General features: G+C 44.2%; 1 protein-coding gene across 5 annotated transcripts in view; it reads left to right on the top strand.

Annotated features, from left to right (window-relative positions):
* The window catches only part of DOCK1 (dedicator of cytokinesis 1), a 260,361-nt gene that overhangs the window by 191,062 nt on the left and 45,797 nt on the right, over positions 1-23,502 (top strand). For all 5 annotated transcript variants that reach the window (XM_040071170.2, XM_040071172.2, XM_040071171.2 and 2 more), the window contains exons 33-38: positions 3,471-3,619; positions 10,220-10,305; positions 10,493-10,649; positions 14,540-14,580; positions 15,904-15,994; positions 19,169-19,288. In XM_040071170.2, the coding sequence (XP_039927104.1) occupies positions 3,471-3,619; positions 10,220-10,305; positions 10,493-10,649; positions 14,540-14,580; positions 15,904-15,994; positions 19,169-19,288 (644 nt within the window). The remainder of the gene's footprint in view (positions 1-3,470; positions 3,620-10,219; positions 10,306-10,492; positions 10,650-14,539; positions 14,581-15,903; positions 15,995-19,168; positions 19,289-23,502) is intronic.

Here is a 23,502-nt window from a genome sequence, read left to right on the forward strand (position 1 = left end):
GTGCTCGGAAACCACACCAGAATTGCAAGGCTGGAATTCTGGAATTCTTCAGCACAGGATTTTTATGTCTGTGCCATTGTGCATGAGATGTGGTGAAACCAAACCACCCTGACTTTTGATTTATGGATTCAAGGGTATAGAAAAGCCTCAAAAAATTAATAATTTGTCTGATCAGGTTTTGTTTCTAAATACCATTATTAACACATGATGCCTGCTGAGTTAAAACTCCCCAGCTGGGAACAAGACAGTCCTCCAGCTATAATGCACATTTAAAAGTGTATTTTTTTTCTGAAATTAAATAGTAAAATAAGAAGTTTTGAAGTTTTTACTTGGCTGCCTGTTTCTGATGCAGGGGAGGCCTCAATAGTCACACCTTCCTATTTTTATGAGCAGGAAAAAAAAAATTAAGAGAACATTTATAGTACAGAACAGCACTTCAGAGGCTTTTTTCGTTCCATACCACAACCTGAACTTTTAAAAGTCTTGCTTTGAGTCACTGTTTTGTTGAAACTCGGGCTTCTTAAACCTTGCTGAGACATTAAGCATCAAAAAAAACCCCCATCAAGCAGGCCGTGGCCTGTCTTGGAAATGCAGGAACTGAAAAACCACGCGCCGAGAAGGGTTTTGTGATGCCATTCGGCAAACAGAAGCCTGGCAGGAGTGGTGAGCGCAGGGCTGCGGTGGCACAGGAGCTGCAGTGACATTTCAGGTGACATCCTGGTGGCACAGGTGACCAGGGAGAGAGGTCCCTGGGAGGGCAGCGCTGCTCTGGGTGACGTCTGAGCCAGCTGGGGGGAGACGGAGAAGAGAAACTCCTCAAGGTGAAGGGGAATGGTTACTGCTGTCCTCCAGCCAGCGCTCCCGGGGCTTGACGTCACCCAAGGTGTCTTGACAGGGCCCTCCATGTCGCTGGAGGGTTAAAAATAGCCCTGAACTTGGTGTTACATAAATAGGAGTCATTACACATAACCCTCTCTGGGTTAGTCAGGCGTGTTCCCAGCCGGCCCAGGGGACAGGGGAGGCTGCTGGCACATCCCTCACAGGTTTTTGTGGCCCAGATTGAACAGGGAAGAATCTGGGAAGTGAGAATCGCACGTCATCCAGCAAGGAGAGCACCTTGGGTTTGGTTTGTGATGAGGTCCCTTCCTGCTGCGTGGGCACGCACAAGACGCTGCAAGGGGAAGGTTCTGCATGGTCAAAGGTGGATTTTTTTTTTTTTTTTTTGCATGTGATTCCTAAAGCAGCTGCATGAGTTGGTTTTCAGAAGAGACTGCTCAATTTTCTCTCAGACTTTTCACATTTGGAGTCTCTCTATGGGAGAGGAAAAAGGTGAATTCCTTGCCGGGTTGTTTATCAAACAGGGGGATGGTTGCTCTGGGGAGCAGGGGAGGATTGTTTTCCATCCTGCTTTGCTCCCAGTGCTTTCTTTAGTGGCCCAGCATCTCCCAGGATCACAGCAGTTCCACCCATGCGTGTCACCACCCACGCGCGTGCGACGGACGTCACCCAGGGCTCCCATTTCAGGGGCTTCCCCCAGAGAGCTGCTCATCAGCCAGATCATCACCAAATCAGGGATTCTAATCTTGTGTGGGTCTTTGACACCTCGTGTTCAAAAGATGTTCCTCTTCTGAGGGAATTCCTGTGCTCGAGGCAGTGGACAAACCCTCTGTGGCACAGGGAGAAGTGGCAGCACTCAACGGGCGCGTGATGAACAACTTTTGTCACCGTTATTTGTTTTCTGCAATATTGACTCTGACACTCCTCAGGCATAACACAAGAAATCTGTCACCTGAGAGGCCCAATGTAATAATCCTTGCAGGGCACTGAGGGAAGCTTCAGGCCTCTCACTTGGTATTCCTGAGCAGCCCCCAGCACTGCAGCAGCACCCAAAGTCACCGTTTTCCTTGAGTATTAATTTGCCCTGATCCGATTGCTAATGCTAATAGGATTCAGGAGTTTGCCAAATCAAGGAACTTAAATTATATCCGCTAAAAAAAGGAGCGTGTTTTGGTGGTAAAGGATTTTTCTTGATTACTTTTGTTGAGATTTATGTTAGTTCTGGTCAAAGTGAAACTACCAATTAAAGACTTCGCTGGTTACTGTCACACCGCTCTAGTTCAGTGGAATAAAAATGAGTTGAAATCTTGTTTCTGTCCTGGGCCACTGGTAACTGCAGAGTTTGAGGGCTGGAGGAAACTGAGGACTGCGCTCCAAAGAATCTGCTCTGAAGCACCAGACTGGGTCTAGAAACAGTGTTTGAGCCTGGTTGTAAACATCCCTAATAGCATATTTGTGAGGAACGTCTTCAGCTCTGTCCTGAGCTCCCAGTGGATCCCAGCCTGTTGCTGATGGAGAAATGTTTTTGTATTTGTGTTTGTGTGTGTATTTGTGTTTATATTTGTGTTTCCTCAACTTCTGCTTGGAGCTCTCAGGGCTGTGCTGCTCCAGCACCGTTGTCCAGTGAGGTGATCAAACACCAGCACAGGGCGCCCAGAGAAGCTGTGGCTGCTCCTGGATCCCTTGGAGTGTCCAGTCCACCCTGGGAAGGTGTCTCTGCATGTCAGGGGTGGAATTGAATGAACTTTAATGTCACTTCCAATTCCAACCATCCTGATGATTTTTCCATGGGCTTATTCACCAGATAATTCGCAGCACGCACGCTCTGCATCCATTTAGCCAGTAGTGCAAACAGTAACCTGCTCTTTTTTCCTAGGCCAGTATTCATTAGGTGCCATGCTCCTGCTAAGGTTTAATTTCCCTTCGCTGTGTGGAGCAGAGCAGAGCCGGGGGGAGGAGCGGATTCCTCTCGGGAAGCTGAATCTGCAGTCAGGCTTTGCAGGCAGCTCAGCTCCGAGGAAAGGAGACATATTGTGGGCAGGCTGAGCTGTGCTTGCGTGTCTCGAGGCTCTGTTAGGCTGCGCTCGTGGTGGCACTTTGATAGACTGACACCGAGAACATTTTGTTCACACAGGAGTCTAAATAAGTTAATACAAGCGATGTGCCTTTTAGCCTCCCTCCCTGCCAGCCACACGTTGTGTTTTAAAATAAAGCCTGGAAATTCGGGTGTGAAAAATACGCGGTGGGAAATGTGGTGAGGCCCAGCTTGAAGGCTGATTCAGCAGCTCCTCTTGATTTGGATTTAAACAGTGCCTCCTCTCCTCTGGAATTAATAATAATAATTATAGTGGTGGTCGTCATCATCATCATCATCAAATAAATGATAATAATAAAGTGTTTCAGTAGAGCCTGATGTTAAAACACAATAATGTATCATATATAATTATACATATAATTATATCTGTTATATATAGTTTATATGTATTTATATAATATATATTATATATAATAATATAGTAAGGGCATAATTATTGTTACGCTCCATGAGGGTTTATTAATGCAGCTTTTACATCTTCTTTTAGCAAAGCCAGGGGTTGTTCACTCTGAAATGCCCTCAATCTTTTCTCCTAAAGGTCAGCATAAAATCAAGTTCATCCCTGAAATGGTGGGGCCTATCCTGGAAATGACACTGATCCCGGAAACGGAGCTGCGGAAAGCCACGATCCCCATCTTCTTTGACATGATGCAGTGTGAATTCCACTCCACCAGAAGCTTCCAGAGGGTAAGCAGAGAGCTGCAGGCATTTAAAAGTTTAAACTGAGGAGGATTTGGCTGTTCTTGATAAAGCAGAAGGGGTTTTGTTATTTCTTATTTTTCTAAGGAATAATATAATTATGGATTTGCTTATTTCCGCTCACTCCTGAGGGGCTGCGGAGTTTGCATCTGTTGGTTTGAAGTGGTTACTGAAGGAGAGATTTGCATGTAGTAAATGAAACCTTTGGTTATGGCACAGGAACAAAGGCAGATGTCCTGAATTGTCACTGTGACTCACACAAGGAGTTTGCTCCTGAGATAAATTGGACATAAAGGAGGGCTGATAATGTGGCAAAAGTGAAACCTGTAAGGATTTATCATCTCTACTCTCTTATAATTCTGATTTTACCGTACCATTTTATGGATTTTGAAGAGAAAAAAACCAATCCAGCACTGTCAGTGCTTCTTTTTGCTCTACAGGCACTGCAAAATCTCAAACAGTAATGGAGCATTTTTATTCTATTTTATCTGAACCTGCTGAGGGGAGCCTTGAATACACACACCCCATCTCTTCCTGATAGCTTCAACTTTTGAAAGACAAGTGGAGTGAAAGAAAGTTTCCTGATATCATTCAGCTGACATTGCTTCCCTTGAAACTTTGCTTATGGATTGAGTTTAAGACTAGTTAGGCCAGGCAGGGTTTGGACTAAGCCAGTGGAGCTCCTTCCCCCTGTTAGATTTCTGTCAGTTCGGGATATGACCTTGTGAATTTTGCAATAAAGCTTGAGATGTGTTGTTTGCTTTTTCCCCCCTTTCTATTGGCAGTTTTCTTTCTTGGATGAAAACCTTATCCTTTCCCGTACTTCTCTTGTGAACTTCTATTGAGAAGCAGCTCTTAATAAATCTGTAGGCAGAGTAAATGAAAATCTGCGTGGGGAGACTTAAGCAAGGGAAATGGCATCAGCTTTATTGCTTTGATTTGTTTTGTGCTGGATGGTGTGTGGAAAGGTTGTGAACTGTGTTTTGGCTTCATCCAATTACTGCATAATCATTTTTTCTCATGTTTGACTCCAGCACTACTGTAAAGATTGAAATGCTCGCTGGGACGCCATTTGAAGAGTTTCCTGTCAGATGCTCTCTTTTGTTGCTTGTCATTTTTTATTTGTACAATTATATAGATCATGAAAAATCCGAGGGTAACTTTATAGCTAAATTTATGGCCCTCAGTTTTCCTGACAGAAGGAAACCAGCTTTGTGTGGAATAGTTGGCTGATTTTAATAAATGAATGTCCTAAATATTTCACTTAGGGCGTTTTTTTTTTTTGCCGTTTGAGAAGAAAAATGCCTCATCCTCAAGTCAGAGATGTCTGGGATTGTACTTGACATGCTATTCCCTGTGGCAGTGTGGCTTGTTTATGGATGTAGCACTGACAGGACAGGTGCAGAGGTAACAACCCCCTTCTCCATGCGTTTGGAGGAACCAGCCACATCCTACCAGGAATAATCAATCTGCCCATTGATTGTGCATTTCTGAGTTTGCTGAGTGTCTCAGGTTGGCCTTTGGAGAGTGAAGATCGCAGGCTGGGGAAAAGCACAGGGTTGAGGGAATGTCTAGGCTGAGAGGACCTCTGGAAGTCATCTGGGACCACCTGAACCTCAGTTTGGAATATCTCCAGTGAGGGTTGGTTGAGCATTTCTCCAGGTGAGCTATTCCAGTATTTAATCCTGGCCCTTGGAAGGTGTCCTTGCCTGTGGCAGGGGGTTTGGAATGATACAAGGTCCCTTCCAACCCCAACCATTCCAGGATTCTATAATTCAGACTTTCTGCTTTTTTATTTCCTGATGGAATTTCCTTGGATCAGCCTGTGCTTGTTTCTGCTTCCATCTCCTCTCTGAGCACCTTTTAGGTGTTGGAATGTTTTGAGTTGGATTTTCTCTGGGCTGAACAAACCCAATTCCTTCAACCACTGCAGGTTCTGCAGCACCCTGCCCACGTTGGCGACCCACCTTTAGACCATCTCCAGCTTGTCACGGTCTCTCTCAGCTGGTGGATCAGAGCCAGACACGGAATTCCAGCCATGGTTCAGCAAGTGCAGTAGTCCTGTTGCTGCTCTGGCAATGCTCTTGCTGGTGCAGTCCAGGACACATTTAGGCTCCATTTTCTTCATGTTCAACTTGGTAAATTGGCTTTTCCCAGTCACCTTCCTGCCCTTTGTGTACCTGGAAGAACCTTCCATGAGATCTTGCTCTGTGGTTTCCTCAGGAACTGAAGTGGGACTGCCTAGTCTGTCGATTCCTCGCTCATTTTTTTCATCTCTTTTGTGTTGAAGTGATAGAAATAGATAGAATCTATTTTTTTTTTTTAATTTTAATATTACCAGTACCTAGGCAAGCTTTGATGCTTAATGGGTCGATGTAATGTGCTGCTTTATATCCTTTATGTGCAAGTACCAATTATCCTTGTCCAGCACTGCTTCCAGAGAGAACTTCCAAATGGCATGGTTGGCTGCTGTTAAACTAATCTGCCAGAAATCCAATTATCTAACCTTATTAGTCACATCAACTAGGGTTTAGATTGGCTCCACTTCTCCAGCAGATGTAGCAACCTCATGATTTGTGGGGGAGGAGCTGCAGTTTTCTGCAGGCCTCCGATGCTGTGATGGTCTGTGTGATAAACAGGCAGCTTTCCCTGTGGTGGTTTTCGTTTCAGGAGGATTTGGGTTCGCCTGGTAAAACCAGGAGCAGACAGAAGGGGTTGGTTTTATTTCCTTCTCCCAGTGTATTTAGAGGCAGAACAAGATAAATTCCCCTTGTTTTCACAGAACTATATTAAGGCTGATTGAATTAAAATCAGGAGCTGCCCATTTTGTCCTCTCCCTCTGAAGGTGCTTTGAAGCCTTTGTGAGACTTCAGAGTAGCCTGTACCTCAAAGCAGGAATCCCATCCTGAAAACAGCATGGGACTGAAGCTTCCCTGTGGAAGGAGATCCCTCCTTCTCCACTTGGCTTCTGCCTTGGCCGGTTTCAGGAGCGGAGCCTCCGGATCAAAGAGGATTTGTCAGAGCCAGGGAAGCGATGAACGAGAATTGCTTTGATTGTTCAAGGGCTGCTTGGGAGAGTGGGATGGATCCCCTGGGACAGCAGCAGGGAAAGCTTCAGGTGAAACAATCCTTCAGATGGAATGTGGAATTTGGAGCATGGAAAGCTCACGGTGTCGGTGCCTGTTCCTCCCAGCTGTGGAGGAACTCATTCCTCATTTCCTACCAGCACTCTCTGCATCAATTTTAACTCCCCTTTTCTGGACCTGTGTCACTGCTGGTACCACGTTCTGCTTGTTTGGAGTCGAGCCCATTTCAGACATTTAGCAGTGAATCTCAGCATCACCAAGCAGTCACACCAGCAGTTTGGTTTTCACGTGCTGCTTACTGATGAATTTCAGATGCATTTAATTCCCCTTAGTCAGAAGTTTCCCCTGGTTTATCTGAATCTCTCTTGGCTTTCAGAACCTGTAATTCCTTATTCAGTCTTCTTGCCACTTCTGAGCCCTGGGTTAACCTCCCTTTCTCTGTGCTGTGGATTTGCAGACAGGACACAAGTAAATGACTCTCCCAGTTCCTGCCATCCCACTGAACATTCAAATCCAAATAAATAACCCCCCACAAAGGATCGGTTTTCAATAAGTAACATTTTTTAATTACCTACAGTTGAAGTGTAAATGTGCAAGTTTTTCTTGGTTTCTGGCCTTTTGGAAAATGTCGATAATGCTCTCTCACTCCACCTGGAGAGCAAGAGAGAAAGGTAATGCAGTGGTCTCCAAAATGATCCCATCATTTTGAGTGGCTCCAGATCTGTTTCCCAGCTGGAATGCAGTGGAAGAATAGGAAAGAGAATGGATGAAACCACTGGGAATAACCACCAACTTCATCAAAACCTCTGAGCAAAGTTTCGCTGTACTTGTGTGCCATTTCTGCATTAGGACTGATTTCTGGTGGTGTGATCTGTCACTTGGATTTTATACTGCAAATTTTTATTAGCCCACATCAAAATGAATTTATAGCAGCTTGGAGGGCTAGAAGTCCTCCTCACCTACAGCAAAATTAACTTGTCAGGCAGTGCTACAAATTCAGCCTTCCTTGAGGTAAAGCCAAGCCCAAAAGTGATCAGTTGAGCTGACATGAGATGGCTCACCCTGATTTATTTGCTCCAGGGGGAGGTTGGCACTGACAGAGGAAGCACTGGACGTGCTCTTCTCTCAAGTTCAAACTCTCATCCTAAAGAGAAGCTGAGATCTTGATCAGCTGCGAGGAAAAGTGGATAAAAATGTCCTGTAATCTTCCTGGTATCACCCCTGAGGCTTTCAGTGTCAACAGGAGGATGTGAGTGTGGCTCAGTGATGGTGCAGATATTCCCCCGAAGCCTCCAGAAACGGCCTCGGCGAGTGGCACTGCCTCTAATGGAAACACTGGAGATTTGGCACTTCATTTGAGACTAAATCCCATCACAATAATTGCAGGCTTATTTATGCATTAAATTAAATGTAATGCATTTAAAAAAACTCAGTGCATTAGGGAAAAAAAAAAAAAAAGAAAAAGGGAGAGAGAAAAGGAAAAATGGAGTTTATCAACAGATGCCAGGTGCAGTCTCCCAGAGCCATTGGCTTGTCCAGCTCCAGGGTCACATTCCTGCTCCCATTACTGGGAGTGATAAACCTCCAAAGCTCCGCAAACCTCAGCTGGTATTGATAAAACCTCCCTCCATGGAAAGACCACAGAAAGAATTTTAACTGATGTTAAATAACATTTATTCATCTGGCTGCCACTGATCTGCATCACAGCGACTCGATGAGAAATATCAGAAATGACTGAAGAGCAGCGATATTGTAAATAATCTTTAAAACCTGCAAAATGCCACAAGTCTGGCTCTGTTCAGCCCAAGAGGCTCTTAGGGGAGATGGCCCAACAAAGCGTGGATTTACAGAGATTTAAGTAAAACTGATAGTGGGAAGATCCTCAAGATCTTGCATGACGGATGTAATTGCTCTTTTCTGTCTGAGTAATCTCTTCTTTAAAAATACATCACCTGAAGGGCTGGGACTGGCAGAAAGTGTCATTTTTCACATTGGGTTAGAAAGTCAATTTCTTTCTGGGCTCATTAGGGAACAGGATTTTTGTGACTTCTCTGTTTCATCATTGTGCTGTTCCAGTGTTTTACTGAAGGCTCTGGTGCTGCGGGAACACGTTTGGTTCTGGGAGCGGGTGGATTGCATTATCCTGCCTTCTCTCATTTTCCTGTCATTATTTGAATAATGGATTCATTGTATTCGCTGTGACCAGGGACAGCACCCAGGGCACAGCTGGAGCTGTGTCAGGGCAGGTTTAGGTTGGAGATCAGGGAAAGGTTCATCCCTGGAGGGTGCTGGCACTGCCCAGGCTCCCCAGGGAATGGGCAGGGCCCCGAGGCTCCAGGAGAATTTGGGCAAAGCTCCCAGGGATGACCAGGGTCGGATTGTTGGTGTCTGTGCAGGGTCAGGAGCTGGACTCAGTGATCCCTGTGGGTCCCTTCCAACTCAGAATATTTTCTGATCCAGACAATCCATTCTTTCTCCGTGGGTACATTATGTGCTGTTAGTATCACTGCAGATACAAAGTACACCTCTTGACATTTACAAAATGTTGGTTCTCTTTGTTCTCGTGCAGGGGCCCTTTGCTTCTCCTCAGCCTCCTTAGGGGTGGCTTAAGTGACAGTGAAGAGACCTGGTGACAAGTGTTGTGTCACCAAACTCCCACTGAGCACTGGGCTCCCATTCCCTGCCACGGGCTCCCAGCTCGCCCAGCCTCTCGTGCTGAGATCTCTGCCTTTACTGCTGTGGCTGCCTGTGCTTGTTTAATGAAGAATTAGGAGTTAGGTGACTTCACTGATTCATTCCAGAGCAGCAAGCCCAGAGTGAGCCTTCCTCTGCTAACAGTTCACATCCATTCCTAGCAGCGACAGCTAAAACCCTCTGTAATCATGAAAAATCCAGGCAATTACCCAGTTTGCATTTAAAACATATTCTGAAGGCCACTTCAGTTTGCATTCTTTTAATTCTGGCCAAATAAAATTAGTCTGGAGTTGTTTGAAACGACTCCCTTCCCTTCTGCAGAGTTTATTAACAGCTTTATCAGGTTCTGTACTCCAGTCAGTGTCTGTGTGCTAAAAAAGGGGTGTCAGGGATGCTGGGGGCTGCACCCAGCAGGGTTATCCAGCCTCAGGCATTGCCTTTCCTCTCTCAGAGAGCTTCCAGCATTTTTGTGTTCAGTTCTGTTGCTGGGGACGTTCTGTCTCTCCTTTCTCCCTGCCCTCAATTCCTGTCATTAATCTCGTTCTTTAGTTTTCCATAATGCAAATAATTACACTTCATTTAACAACACAACTGACGATTCCTTTAACCAGAGAAGTCCTTGTAGGGCAGGAGATCGTCGTGGAGAGTCTAAAACCAGAGACTGCAGACTCTAAAAGTCAATCAAGCTTTAAACCAGGGGCTAAACGTCTCACCGAGGCACCCAACCAATCTGTGAGGCATTGAGGCTACAGTAATAAAGTGAAATATTTGCCAGCTGATTATTTACGCTTGCTTTGTTTAATTACAGTTCGAAAACGAGATCATCACCAAACTGGATCACGAGGTGGAAGGAGGCCGTGGAGATGAGCAGTACAAAGTGTTATTTGACAAAATGTAAGTGTTGATCAGCAGCAGAATTTATGTCACGGGGAAGTCAGGAGAGAGAGCAATTAGACTACAATGAACTTTGTAGCCCAGAAATAATTAAAATCTGTTAACGATGCGCAGTGTTTAAAACTGCACCTGAGTCGAGGTCTCTCTCTGCGTGTGATTAACAAGGCGAACTTAATTGGTTTTTCAGTCTCTTGGAGCACTGCAGGAAGCACAAATACCTGGCCAAGAGTGGGGAGACTTTCGTGAAGCTGGTGGTGCGGCTGATGGAGAGGCTGCTGGACTACAGGACCATCATGCACGACGAGAACAAGGAGAACCGCATGAGCTGCACCGTCAACGTGCTGGTGAGCAGGAAAACCCCACATCACAGCAGAACTGCCTCAAGTTCGCTGTGAAACCACGACAGAATCGCCACAAAATCGCCCAAAAAAATCACCCCCAAAAAAATCACCCAAAAAATCACTGTGAAACTGCCACAAATTCGCTGTGAAACCACGACAGAATCGCCACAAAATCACCCAAAAAAAATCACCCAAAAGAATCACCCAAAAAATCACCGCAGAACTGCCACGAATTCACTATGAAACCATGACAGAACCACCACAAAATTGCCCAGAAAAATCACCCCAAAAATCAGCATGAAATCGCCACAAAATCGCCACAGAATCGCCACAGAATCGCCATGAAATCCATGACAGAATCACCACAAAAGCTCCACAAAATCATCACAAAATCACCCAAAAAATCACCATGAAATCCCCATGAAATCACTACGAAATCACCACAAAATCACCACAAAATTGCCACAAAATCACCCAAAAAATCACCCACAAAATCACCCAAAAAATCACCATGAAACCGCCACAAGTTCGCTATGAAACCATGACAGAATTGCTACAAAATCACTACAAAATCACCACAAATTTACTATGAAACCACTACAGAATTGCCACAAAAATCACCCACAAAACCACCCAAAAAATCACTACAAAAGCATCACAGAATTGCCACAAAATCACCCAAAAAATCACCATGAAATCTCTACAAAATCGCTACCAAATCCCCACAAATTCACCCAAAATCACCACATAATCACCACCAAATCACCACAAAATTACCACAAAATCACCACAAAACCACAAAAAATCACCCTAAAACCACTACAAAATCACCCCAAAATCACCCAAACCCCCATTACCCTCAGAATCCTGCACCTTTAACAAAGGGCTTGTGTCAAAGCGGAGTGTCTCTTGGGATTCTTGAGGAAATTTGGAATGCTTTAGGTTTTTTTCCTGATTTTTTTCCTGTTTTGGTGAAGATGAATCTGAGAAAACATGGATTGCCCCTTCTTTAATTGTTTCTACAGAAAGATTTAAGGAGAAGTGTTACAGGGCCTGTTCATTTACATTTACAATTGATGTATAAACAACTCTGTGATGAAAACCACTTGACATACAGAATGTTGGAGTTCTCTGCCGTTTACTCCCTAGATTTCCATGGATTTGCAATCCCATTTATATTCTGCTCTCTGCAGAAGCCCCTTTATTCAAATTATTTGAAGGAGTTGGAGTTACCATTTCATTCACAACAGGAAAACCTTGGCTTTTTTCCTCAGTGATAAAGAGGAAAAAAGGAGGAAAACCTTGGCTTGTTTTCCTCAGTGAAAGGAAATTTCCTCCTCTTAGATCCTGAAAATTTGGAGTCCCCACCCCATACAAAAGTCTTGGTCCATTTGGGCTGGTTTTGGAAGCAATAATTGTCCCTGTTGTACTCACACACATCATGGTCTTCGGTGGCGATTTAGAAAATGAGATTTTTACAACCCAAAAACCAGCACCTATGCAAAATAACTTCTAGAGACCTCAAAATAACATGAACTAAATTTGATTTTTTCCACTAGCACTGTTTGCCACTGAGGTTTCCAAGCTTTCCTCCCCAGATCATCAAAGCTTTAATTTTGCTTAAATACATGAGGCACAGCCAATGTTTATCACTTATGTGATCTGGTTGATGGATTTTGTTCAGGAAAGAGCTGAGTAAATAGTTTGTAGCTTTTGGGTTTTTTGCATATAATGTAGTTTTTAGCTTTTTTTTGCATCTAATGCAGTCCTGGCCTTGTGCAGTGCAGCCTTTACACCGCCCCATCACATCGGCCATAAACAAAACAATGCCCAATGGAGCAGGAAGGGAGATGGAGGCATCAAATCCAAAACTGGGCGTTTATTTCTAGTTTGTTTTTCCTCTGTTTGCACATCAGAAAGCATCAGGACGTTTGGGGAATGGGCAAAGAGGAGGGATTTGGGGAGTTGTCACCGGCTGGTGATGCAGCGAGTGCTGTCAGGCTGCCCACAAAAAGGTCACGGCGTCCTCTCGAGAAGAACCCCGGTGGAAAATCCTGCCAGTTCTCCAAGCAGGATGGGAAATAATAAATCCCAGCCACTACACACTGTGTCAAACTGGGAAAATTCCCTTGGGAACGTGAAGTTGTTTCTCCTTCTCTTTATCAGAACACTCGGAGCTTCTTCCTGGGAATTCTGGCCATCCCTGTGGGGAAACACTTGAGGGTTGGGTTTGTTTGGTTTGTTTTTGGCAGCTGAATTTGTCAGGCATTTGCAGATGATAGATTTTGTGGGTGATTTGCTGCTGTCAATCACTGTGAGACCAAGCACAGGCCAGCTGGAGCCACTGGAAAACGGCAGGAAGCGGCGCAGGGTGGAATTTTCCGTCGCTTTCCGTCGCCGTGATTTCAGACTTTACCTTGATTTTACACTCCCTTTTTCTCTCCAGGGCCCACTCAGCCTTTTCATCATTCTCCAGGTTCCTAAAGTGAAAATCATGCCTTTGCAAAAATCCAGCCCATGGCTGAAACTCGGCACAATTCCCACGTGAGGTCTCAAAGAGTTCCTAATTGGGGCTTAATTGATCCTGGGGTTTTCCTGGGATTAAATTTGTCTGCACTGACACTAGTTTAACTTGGAGAGTTTGATCTGCACTTAAGCCAGTGCTGATGGGGAAGGTTCTGGAGCCCCAGGAGGGGCTGAGGGAGCTGGGAAAGGGCTGAGCCTGGAGAAAAGGAGGCTCAGGGTGGATATTGGGGAAAATTCCTTCATGGAATGTCCCTGACAGGAGGGAACAGCCAGGGGTTCGGGCTCTGCTCCCAGGGAACAGGGACAGGAGGAGAGGGAACGGCCTCAGCCTGGGCCGGGGGAGGCTCAGGGTGGGTATTTAGGAAAATTCCTTCATGGAAAGGTTTGTCCTGGCACAGCTGCCCAGGGCAGTGCTGGAATTCCCATCCCTGGAAGGATTTCAAATCCGTGTGGCTGTAGCACTTGGTGACATGGGGCACTGGTGGCCTTGGCAGTTTGTTATCCAGATTGAACCCAAAACTAATAAGCAGTTATATCAAATACCCCTGGAATAACCCATCATTCCTCTGTGAAATGTGGATTCTGTCTTGCATTCCAGTTCTCTTTAAAGGGATCGCTTTTGTATTGGATTTATCTCTCTCTTAATTCTGGGTTTGTGCTCTTTCAGTGCCTCCTCAAACTTCTTTAATTTAGCATTGAAATATATTTAATTTGGTGAAGAATGAGGTTCTTGGTATTTTGTTTTCTTAGATATACTTTAAATTTTGGAGGCAAACTTGAAATTAGATTCAGAAATGCCTCGAATCTCTCCCCCAGTTTATCATATTTTGCATTTGCAGTATTTGCACTGTTAACCAGTTTATCTCAAGGCTGGAGGCACTCAGAGGAGAGCGATGCTAATGTGTGACATATGAAACCAGATAAATAACACTAATCTAACTTTTTATTTCCAAGGAAACTGTTAGAATCCGAGAGCAGATGATGTATTGCTCGTCTAAGGTTCGGAGTTTTCAATCCATAGAACAATTGTTGCTTAAAAACAACGGGTTTGTTGTATATTAGAAAATTTTCAGCTGAAAATGGTTAATGATGTGTGACTTGCAAATGCCAGCAGCAAATTTCTACCAGTATTGTTCCTGCAAATTCTTAACCTTTGCAATGAGACAGAAGCCCAAAAACACATGAAACATCCCAGCATTTGATTTTCTGAGTTAAATAACTCGTGTTTCATCACTGGAGGCAATTTTCATTTTGCAGTTCGGAGGTTGACGTTACGCAATTATGAATTTTTAATTTGGAGCGTGTTCTGTGTACATTCTGAAGTGTGAAATCAAAGACTTTGTAACCAGATTATGTTGTTTTTTCAGAATTTCTACAAGGAGATCGAGAGGGAAGAGATGTACATAAGGTTTGTAAACATGACTGGTGACAAACTGCCTGACACAGGCTCTGTAATTGGGGAAATTAAGTTCATATTAAGCAGTCACTTGGGGGCTGGAGGAGGAGAGTAATGAAAAATCACACCTTGGCTGCACCTGAAGTAATTCAAAAGCTTATTCTGCAATGAGAACAGAGTGCTGGAAGTGAAAGTCAGGAGATTATCTCTATCCTCTTCCTCCAAGTCCTTCAGTCCCATTACAATGAACACTGAAATACTCAGGAGCCAGAATCCTTCTGTTCCTGAAGGAAACAAGTAAGCCAAAGGCTGAGCGAAGAAATGATGTTGCCTCCTGGTGACGTACAAAATATGTGACTTGGAATAAAAACAACCATCAAGTGATGCCTGACTGATACTTACTTTAAACCTAAAGCTTCCAAAACCTGTTTTCAGATCAAGTAAACAAGGAAATCTTGTGCTTCCTGTAAACTTCAGGGTTCACACCCCTCCATTTGTGCTTTGGCTGACTGTTGCTTGCACTGTTGTGCTAAAATGATGAAGTTTGTGTTTGGAATGCTATTTTAGGTATCTAAAGGTTACTCATTATTCATTCTCAGGCGCTTGTTATCCTTTCAGAAGAATTTACACTTGTGAATTCTCTTCCTGTTGTTTAAATGGTTTTAATTGGTCTTTTAGAAGTTTGCAAAAAGAGTAGGAAATGGCAGGAATGCTAATTGTGGACAGACACATGAAGTTGCTTCTTATTATTTAGGTCTGCCCTGTTCAGCATCTCTATAAAGACAAATTGTCTCTCACTGTCAAACCCCCCTCCAAATTCTCTCCAATTTCTGTTAACAAACTTACAATGGATATCAGTCTTGAAAGTATTTTCTCTGGCTTTTTCAAAATACAATTTTTAATATTTTTGTGGGGATATTTTTAATCGTCAGTGTAGAAATCATCAAACAAATGAAGAGAATCCCCTCCCAGAGATGTGATGATATTGAAGGTAAAGAATGAAACTTATTTCTGTCCCCATAGCTGAATTATAAGTGCTCTGTCTTGCACAAAATCTGGATGGGGTTTATTACCACAAGTCATTCTCGTGGTGTTCAGTCAAAGATTGGACTCAATGATCTTGCAGGATTTTTCCAACCTTACTGATCCCTTGATTCTCTGAGAGTCCATTAAAAACAACACAGTGGAGATGCAAATGGTTGTCTGCACACAGAAATGGGAACCTTAAACCAATCCCACACATATTTACTTGTCTGAAGATAGACTTGAACCCCTGTAATCTTCAAAATAAATCTCTGAGTAACACCTTGAACCCACTGTTTCTGTTGCTGGCAGGTACCTGTACAAGCTGTGTGACCTGCACAAGGAGTGTGATAACTACACAGAGGCCGCCTACACCTTACTCCTGCACGCAAAGCTCCTCAAGGTAAACCCCAAAACACATCCTACAGCTGGGAAATCCCAGCAGCAGCCAGCCAGGGCGGTGTTTGTCACTCAGATCTGCACGTGAAGGACGAACAGCTCTGGGCTGGGTTCTCTTTTGCACATGGAATTCACACACAGAGGGAAGAAATGCTTCACTGGGTGGCAGAGCTGGACCTTGAGCTGAGGGAGTGTGGTCAAGTCAGCAGCACAAAATCCAAACTGCAGATACCCAGATTGTTCAATATGTGAAAGCTTCTTACCAGGTATTTTAGTAAATGAGCTCTCCACAGGTCTTTTGTGCAAGGAGTGCTGGAGTGCTCCTGGGTGCCTGGAACTGATTCAGTTTGGATTTCAGAAAATTGTAGAGAGATTCAAATGGCCTCCTTTCCAAGGTCATGCCTTTAAAAGGTGCATATCATTCTAATGCAGCGTTACTCAGTTTATAGCACAACAATATTGCTCCTCTTTGCTGTGGCCTGCAATGTGCACAAATAACATGGTACCTGCAGAAAGTGCCTGAAATAAAGCATTTGAGTGTTTAACACTATCCACTGCCAGCCAGAAATGGAGTGAAGCTGTACTTCAGAAGCATTAATCTCCCTGAAAACATTATGGAGAGAAGATGTTGTCCCTAACATGCAGCTTTTTGACGTGCTCATTTCACAAATGTGGGAGCAGGTACCTGCTTTGCTCTCCTGGTTATCATTTAGGAAGATGAATCATCACTGAATTCCTGGGTTTATGTTTTAATTTTGAAAAGCAGCTAATGGGAAGAGTAAAAATCTCATTGTGATTAGAATGAGAGGTTTTGGAGGAGCTTGATTCAGTCCTGTTTGTCTTCCTCACATTGCACAGCCTGCAGTGAAATCTTTCTCCCTCAGGGTTTGCTGGATCTCTTTCCACTCCCCTCAAGGACACTATTCCCTCCCAGGGGCAGAGAGTCAGGGACAGGATAAATGAGAATTTCATTTTCCCCTTGCTCTCCTGCTCGTTCCAATGGCGAGTGGACTGCAGCCTCCTGATCCAGGGGCAGTTTCCATTCCCACGGTGAGGGATGGACCAAGATGGAATTTAAGGTCCCTTCTCACCCAAAGCAGCCTGGGATTGTGTTACTGCAACCTGCTGTGCTCGTGGTGCCCCTCTTCATCCAGGAATTGGATCTGATCCTCAGCAGCCAACTGCTCTTGGTGACCCTGGCTTCAATTTCAGCAATCCCCAGCAAAGTGGGAGTGTCAAATGTCTATGGTGAAAACTGGAAAAGGGGAAGGTGTTAAATGAGACCCTTCTGATGGATGCTCTGAGAATTATTTGTACTTCAGAGCTGAGCAAACTGCATCCAAGCCACAAAAAGGCTAAATATGATGCAGAGTGTACATGTGCAATTTAAATTAAGGCACTCTGCAATGTATTTACTGTATTTTAAAATCATTAGAGGGTTATTACACAAGGAAACATCTCTAAGATTCATCTGGAGTGTAAAAGCACTGTGCCCACTTCACATGGATGAACCTTCTCGACAGGATGAAGGATTCATTCCCTTCCATGTGTTCCTGAGTAAATGATGGAACAAACCATGCTGTGAAATGTCACTCAGACTTGCACCTGGCATGGCTTGGAGTTGTTACACAGCTTATTTTCTGTGACCTTAAATTGGAGTTCAGCCACTTGTGGCTTTTCTGAGGGAATGTGTTCAGAGAGCAGGTGAGTGTCTCATTTGATGTACTCTTGAATTCAGTGTGGAGGAGCTTCATGGGAAGAAGTATCCATTTTTCTTTCCTTCTAATGCAAATCGATAGCAGACAGCAAATGCCAGGGTAGGATTTGCCACAGGTTTTCATCCCTGAGCGGATGTTTGTTTGTAAGTGTAATTTCATTAGAGGCTGGAATTACTTTATTATAAAAGTGTAGCAATCTCTAGCTCAGTCCCTGCTCCTGCAGTCTTTAGTGGAGGAAGGAGTTCAGTGTTGCCTGAGGAGCAGCAATATTGCGGGTGTGTAACTGAGCAGTTGGGTTTTTCTGTCAAGCCTCAGGACAGGATTTTCAATGACACTCATCATGGGCAGATATTTCATCCCACTGATTTTAATGGGATCACATCGAGGGCAGGACTGAGAGCGTGTGAGAATTTCACCTTTAAATGTACCAAGAAGGCTCTGTCTGTGCAGAGACGGAGGCCAAATTACTGCAAGCTGATGAAGCACACTCAACAAAAGAGATTTTTGCTGTGTTTTCAAACCTTTTTGTCAAAATTGAGGTGTTCAAAACTAACAGAACATAGTGGCTCTTGGCATGCTGAAAAAAATGCCAGCACAGTGCAGGCTCCAGCAGGTTTGTGTTGCTCAGAACCAGAGTTCAGAACAGAGCTGTCAGATGTGTCTGCATGACCCAAACACAAACATTTTGGCCAAATCAAGAAGTGACTGGGTGCAATTTAATAATATATAGGAGATAAAGTATCAGTAATTCTGGAAATGAATCTGGGAGTTGGTCAGAGCAGCTGTGGCTGTCCCTGGATCCCTGGCAGTGCCCAAGGCCAGGTTGGACACGGGCTGGAGCAGCCTGGGACAGTGGGAGGTGTCCCTGCCATGGAAGAGGTGGAATGGATGGGATGGGATGAGCTTGAAGCTCCTTTCCAACCCAAAGCATTCCATGATTCCTGTGATTGACATCTTCCCCTTGATCCATCAGGCATTTGCTGGAAGAGCCAGAGCTGCTAATTGCAGACAGGCTGGATGAAGTTAATTATGCTTTCCCTGCCTCTGAAGATCCTCAGTGAGTTTGAGGCATCTCGTTTCCCTGCCTGCAGCCCTCCTCTTTGTGCTGATGGATCTGGGCTCCAGGGTTTCTCTCACACAAAGTGAAGTGTTCCTTGTGTCCCCAGCGGGTCGTACCCATCAGCAGGCCAAGGTCACCCTGATCAGACTCACTGAGGAGAGGAAGCCACCTCCAGAAGCTCCTTCCAGCTGATGGATGTAATTAGCCTCCAATTACAGCATCCAAATGAGTGTTCCTTGTGCCCAAGGGAGCAAAGGGCACAACTGTGAAAAATCCCTTTGTTGGTGCATTAACTGGAGCACCACTTCTTTAAATAAAGCCCCTCTCTTTGATTTCACTTCAGAACAGTTACCTTTGGATTTGCTTTCACTTTTCCCCTTTTTGTTTTTGTGTGATTTAGTGGTCGGAAGAAGCATGTGCAGCACATCTTACCCAGAGGGATGGATACCAAGCTGCTACTCAAGGACAGCTGAAAGATCAGCTCTATCAAGAAATTATCCATTACTTTGACAAGGGCAAGGTAAAAAAAAAAAAAGGGGGAAGAAAAAAACCATTGCAAATGTATTTCATTGCTCTTCTCTCGAACTTATAAATTTAATCGTAAACGTAGTTTGCATCCAGTGACCTTCAGGAAGCACTTATGGATAATGATACAACAAAAAAAAAAAGTCAAAAGAAATCAATGGGACATTTATACCTCTCTCTTAAGGGTAAATAATGGGCATAGGATGCCATGGAGTAAATAAAAAAGTGATGCATGCAATTCAGAGGACTTTTTCTGGCAGTTACGAGAGCTAACAGAATCCTTCAGCTCCCCTTGTTTTCCTTCATGTGCACAAAAATAATTCCCTCAGGGCCTGGATGTCTGTGGTTCGTCTCATAAATATCCTGGGATGAGGATATTTCATTGCAATCACAGCTTTTAATGCAGAAGGAATTTGCATTTGGCATTGCTTGGTGTTGGAGGGGAAGGGGGTTCGTGTGAGAGACGGGTGGATCAGTGTTTGGATGTTTCAGGCACAGAATATTCAAGTGTAGAGGTAGGAATTTCTTTGTCAGAACATTTCAGAAATGTAAATTTGGGGTTTGATTGTGAGCTCTGTAGGGTGAACAGAAATGGTGATTTCTGGTAGAATTAGAATATTATCCAGCCAGCCCATCCTTTCCAGGTGTTTTGTAGCAGCATCAGATGAAAATCCTAGAAGAAATTGGATAGGAACTATAATTTCTATTATTTTGTCAGAAATGTTGCTTAAAAAGTCAAATTTTATAGCTTTTCTAAATGCAACGTTTAAAAGTTGTTAATGGGTGATGCTAGAAGTTGTAGTGGATTGGGCTGAAAATTATAATTCTGGACTGGGATAAAAGTTGTAAAAATGTAATTCTGGAGTGGTGCACAAGTTTGGGGCTAGGGCTGGTGGGGGTGGCTTGGGGACAGTTCTTGCTGCCCAAAAAGCTTTTCCTGAGTGAATGAGAAGAATCTCATTTGAATGAGTGTCACAGATGATTTTAAAGTTTATTTTGTTGGCTTTTGTCTTTATGGCTTCCTGTTGGTCCTTTCTGGTGTCCAGGCACTGGGAATTGTTCAGCTGAGCACCAGTTCTGTGCAGAGCTCAAGTGCCAGGACTCCTGTGTGATTTTTGTGTGTGTGAGGAGATGATTCATTTCCAAACTGCTCTCTCCTACTTACAGATATTCCTGCTCTCATTTTCTGGTCACTCAAGCTGGTGATAATTTTTCACATTACTCCATGAAAAGGGAAATAAAATAAAAAAAATCAATATACACTGAGAATATTCATCTTAGGTGATTTTGCAAATGTCAGGAAGCTCCAAGTGGAGGCTTCCAATGTAGATTGAAGGTAATCCTCTCATTTGGGATGTTCTGACATTAAGTTAAATCAACTTCTTGCGTTCCTTGAGCAGTTTGCAAATGCAGTCCAGCGCTGCTTTAACTCTCCACGATCAGCAGCACACCTGGAACAGCCTTTGCTGTGCATTTTTGGGAGATTGAGCCCATGCCCAAACCAATTCCTGGGGTTTTTTTGTGCCATTCTCACCCAGCTGGGTCCCTGCCTGGCAGTTCACTCCAGATGAGCCACTTGCAGGATTTACAGAGGCTCAGGAGTTCTGTTTTAAAGTAGTGAGCAGGCTGGTGTAGTTCAGCCTCTCAAAAATCAGGATCCCTTTCTCTTGGCAGAGTAATTTCCCAGGGGAATTCACCGTTTCCTTGCCCATTGAAAGCCAACCACGAGGCTTATCCCTTAAATACGGTATTCATGGGCAGGTGAATTTAGATTTAATGCTCCACAAACAGGCTGGAGTGGAGTGAACACTTCACTGCTGGCCCAGAAGTGCCTGAGAAACTTGTGAGTGAGTAAAAGGGAGCTTGGAGTTGCCCTGAAGGCAGGAATGTGGCACCTCATATGTGGGTGAGGACAAAATGCTGGCCCTCACTACGGGTATCCCTGGAACCTGGAGTTCAAGGTCCATTTAAGAGTCCTCATTTGGATTTCTATTTTTAATCTGTTATTCTCAGGAAGTTTGCTTTTTTTTCCCTGTATTTGACTTTTTTGGTCCTTAAACCAACCTTTTATAAAGCTGAAGTACAACTTTCACCTTTAGGGAAAGAGCATTTTTGGGAAACGACTTTTGCATTTTGCAGCTGTTCCACTTTGTGGTTTTGATTCCTGGTTAGTTCTGCTCTTCATTCCTTTTCTAAGCTCCTTCTTTCCAAAAGGAAAGTTGTTTTCCTGGTATAGGGATCCTTTTCTCTCCTAGGTTATCCTTCTTCACTGCACTTTCCAGTCTCCATCTCTCTTGATTTTTGCCCTTAAACCACTTATCCTCAGGCTTATCCCAGCAGTCCAACCCATCCTTTGGACTGCTCTCAAGTGTTTGGTGTTTTCCTGAAGCTTTGTGGTTTCCAACAAAGCCCTTCGTCCAGGGGCATCACTGGAAATTGCTGGGTTAGAATATCCCAAGGTGAGAAGGGAAAACGGGAGCAAAGGGGTGATGGAAGGGGTGACATTTTTCCTGTGGAAAGGAGTTGGAAATCAGTGCTGATGAATTTCCAAATCCGGGGAATGCTCCTTGGCTAAGGTAAGGTGTTTGTTTTAAACCAGGTTTGTTTGTGGAGCCACAAGGGAAGCAGCAGCATTCCTCTTCCTGCCTGGTGAAATGTGGGAACAGCCACGGGCTCAGGTTTGCTGGTGATGCTGCTGCCCATAAATCAAGACAGATTTTCCCCTGCTCCTCCATAAATTGAAAGTGTTGGTCCTGAGGAGAAAAAAGTAAACAAATGCACACTGCTCATTTCTTTCGGCTCCTCCTTTCTCCCCTCCTCCAAAAAAAAAAGCTTTTACTGCTTTACAGCAGCCAGAGAACAGAAAATATCTGAAATTATACAGCAAATGCCATGCTTCGGCTTTAAAAGGCCTTTTTTTTCCAGCTCATGGGATGACATCAAATGGCTTTTTCTTCCATCTTAACAAGTGAGTGGTGAAATTCACCTGTCTGCCAAAAATCTGTGTGAGGCTCGTGGCCAGCTCAGCCCTGGAGCCGTCCTGAGGGCTGGGAAGGACAGAGAGTCTTGGGAGAGGGAGGATGCAGAGTCTGACCGTGTTCCAAAGGAATATATTTATTTATTGAAAGAGTTTCCAACCTGGCTGTATCTTGTATGCAGTGCTGACAACAGAGAAATGCTGAGTTTTAGCATTTTATTTAAATTGTTAAGCCTTCATGCTGGTTAATTAACACTACCTGAAATTTAACCAGCTTAGAAAGTCCCTCAAACATCGGAGTATGGCACCGTAATATTCTTATCCCAGACTATTTCACTGCTCCTGACCATTAACTCTGCAGGAGCTCAGAAATACTCTGGGATCCTCCTTTGCTGCTATTAACCTCAAAACCAAAATTGGATGCTGTAGTTCTTTCTGGCCACCAAGCAATCCAGCTTGAAAAAGAAATTAAATCACTGGGTTTTCCCTAAAAAAGATCTCCTGCATCTGCAGGGTCTTGCCCATAACTGTTTGCAGCTTGTGTCTACACAACTAAATTTAGGCTCTGCACATTTTTCTTAACCCCTGAGTATAAAAGAAGCGTTTTCCTTCCAGTATCAGCAGCCTCTCTCCCTGGTACCCTCTCCAGATAAATTGTTTCTCCCATTAATGAGTTGTACCTCGTACAAATCCTGTGTAGTAGCTCCCTGTACAGCTCATTTCTCCAGAAGACTTGCCATGTCCTGGGCAAAGCTGGGAAAGCTTCCAAGGCAGGAAATCTGCGAGGCAGCAGATTGGGAGTTATTGACCTTCAAGAATATAGATTTCATTTATCAGGATCCTGGGCCACAGCCGTGCTGTCCTCACCTGAGTAAATTGGCTCAGGAGCAAACAGCTGAAATTTTCAGAGGCTTGCTCAGGGGCTGTGAGACACACGGTCTCTGTTTCTCTGAGAATGGTGGAAAAATCTCTTTTGGTGGAAAAATCTCCAGCTTGGGGTTGGTTTTCTGTGATGTTGGAGGTGCTGTGGTGCAGTGGCACGAGGGAAAAGCCAAGGTGGTTCAGGAAATTGCCTCAAGTTGCACCAGGGGAAGTTGAGGTTGGATATTGGGAAAAGTTTCTTCGTGGAAAGGGTTGACTAGCAGAGGAACAGGCTGCTCAGGGCAGTGGTGCAGTCCCAGCCCTGGAATTGTTCAAAAAGTGTCTGGATTTGAGACCTGAGGACAGGGCTT

The sequence above is a fragment of the Hirundo rustica genome, chromosome 8, assembly GCF_015227805.2.
Source record: "Hirundo rustica isolate bHirRus1 chromosome 8, bHirRus1.pri.v3, whole genome shotgun sequence".
NCBI lineage: Eukaryota > Metazoa > Chordata > Aves > Passeriformes > Hirundinidae > Hirundo > Hirundo rustica.